The following is a 1,225-nucleotide window of genomic DNA, read 5'->3' as shown; positions in this document are numbered from 1 at the left end:
CGAGCGATGCAGATTTAGCTTCCGCGCCACGCGTCCGCCTCTCTGCCCTGCAGCAGCAGCAGCCAGCAGCACCTCCGCGCCTCCCCACCGCAGCCGCGCCTCCCGACCGCAGGGCGCGAGCAGGGCTTCGAGCACCCCGGCGAGGCGTACTCGTACTGCCAGGCGCGCAGTCGCGACCCTGCCGCCCTCCCCTCGCCACGCGCGGCGTGTTAGCGCCAGCCCTCTTCCCGCCAGGACTCCAACCGGTACGTGCGCGGGTTCGACCACTCTTGCGACTTTGTCGGGAACGACATCGGCGAGACACCTCTCCTAGCCACGACCCGGTCACAGTCACATCGTAGACACGTCGTACGCGCCATTGTCGGCAGCGCCGCCGTCGAGGACCGCATAACCGACTCGGGCGGCTGCAGGACACACGCACCGTGACACGGCCACGACGCGTCCTGTCCACTGTCCGACGACGCGTCACTCAGGCGACGGCAACATGCACTACTTCGTCGGCTTCCTGCTCAGGCGCCTCCCAGACACCTCCCAGACTCCTCCCAGACACCTCCCAGACACCTCCCAGACACCTCCCAGACACCTCCCAGACACCTCCCAGACACCTCCCAGACACCTCCCAGACTCCTCCCAGACACCTCCCAGACTCCTCCCAGACACCTCCCAGACTCCTCCCAGACACCTCCCAGACACCTCCCAGACACCTCCCTCCTCCCAGACACCTCCCAGACACCTCCTACACACCTCCCAGACACCTCCCAGACACCTCCCAGACACCTCCTAGACACCTCCCAGACACCTCCCAGACACCTCCCAGACACCTCCCAGACACCTCCCAGACACCTCCTAGACACCTCCCAGACACCTCCCAGACACCTCCCAGACACCTCCCAGACACCTCCCAGACACCTCCCAGACACCTCCTAGACACCTCCCAGACACCTCCTAGACACCTCCCAGACTCCCCGTGACGTCAGGCCCTCGTCGGCCTGCTGGCGACTACCGCCAGCCAGCCCCTCCCCGCCTCACCTCCCGAACGTCCTCCTTCTCTCCCCCATATGCCTCCATCTTTTTTTTCTCCTTCTTGACTTCTGCTGCTGTCTCTTTGTTTTATTATGGTGGCTCTCTATTGACCTTCTCCTCAATCTTTCTCTTTCTTTTATTTTGTTTTCTCTTTTTGTCATTTCCTTTTCTCTTTTTTTGTACCTTTTTGTTCTTTTTGCTT

The 1,225-nt window shown here is 61.9% G+C and overlaps 1 protein-coding gene across 1 annotated transcript; it reads left to right on the top strand.

Moving 5' to 3' along the window:
- Window positions 1–494: 494 nt before the first annotated feature.
- On the top strand, window positions 495–971 carry EMIHUDRAFT_78799 (hypothetical protein; the record flags this gene model as incomplete). Its single annotated transcript, XM_005758080.1, has 1 exon — window positions 495–971. A coding segment is annotated over one exon (477 nt), but the record flags the coding sequence as incomplete, so codon positions are not given.
- Window positions 972–1,225: the final 254 nt, after the last annotated feature.

This window comes from Emiliania huxleyi (genome assembly GCF_000372725.1).
Source record: "Emiliania huxleyi CCMP1516 unplaced genomic scaffold EMIHUscaffold_8831, whole genome shotgun sequence".
Lineage (NCBI taxonomy): Eukaryota > Haptophyta > Isochrysidales > Noelaerhabdaceae > Emiliania > Emiliania huxleyi.
This window is presented reverse-complemented; position numbering and strand designations above follow the sequence as displayed.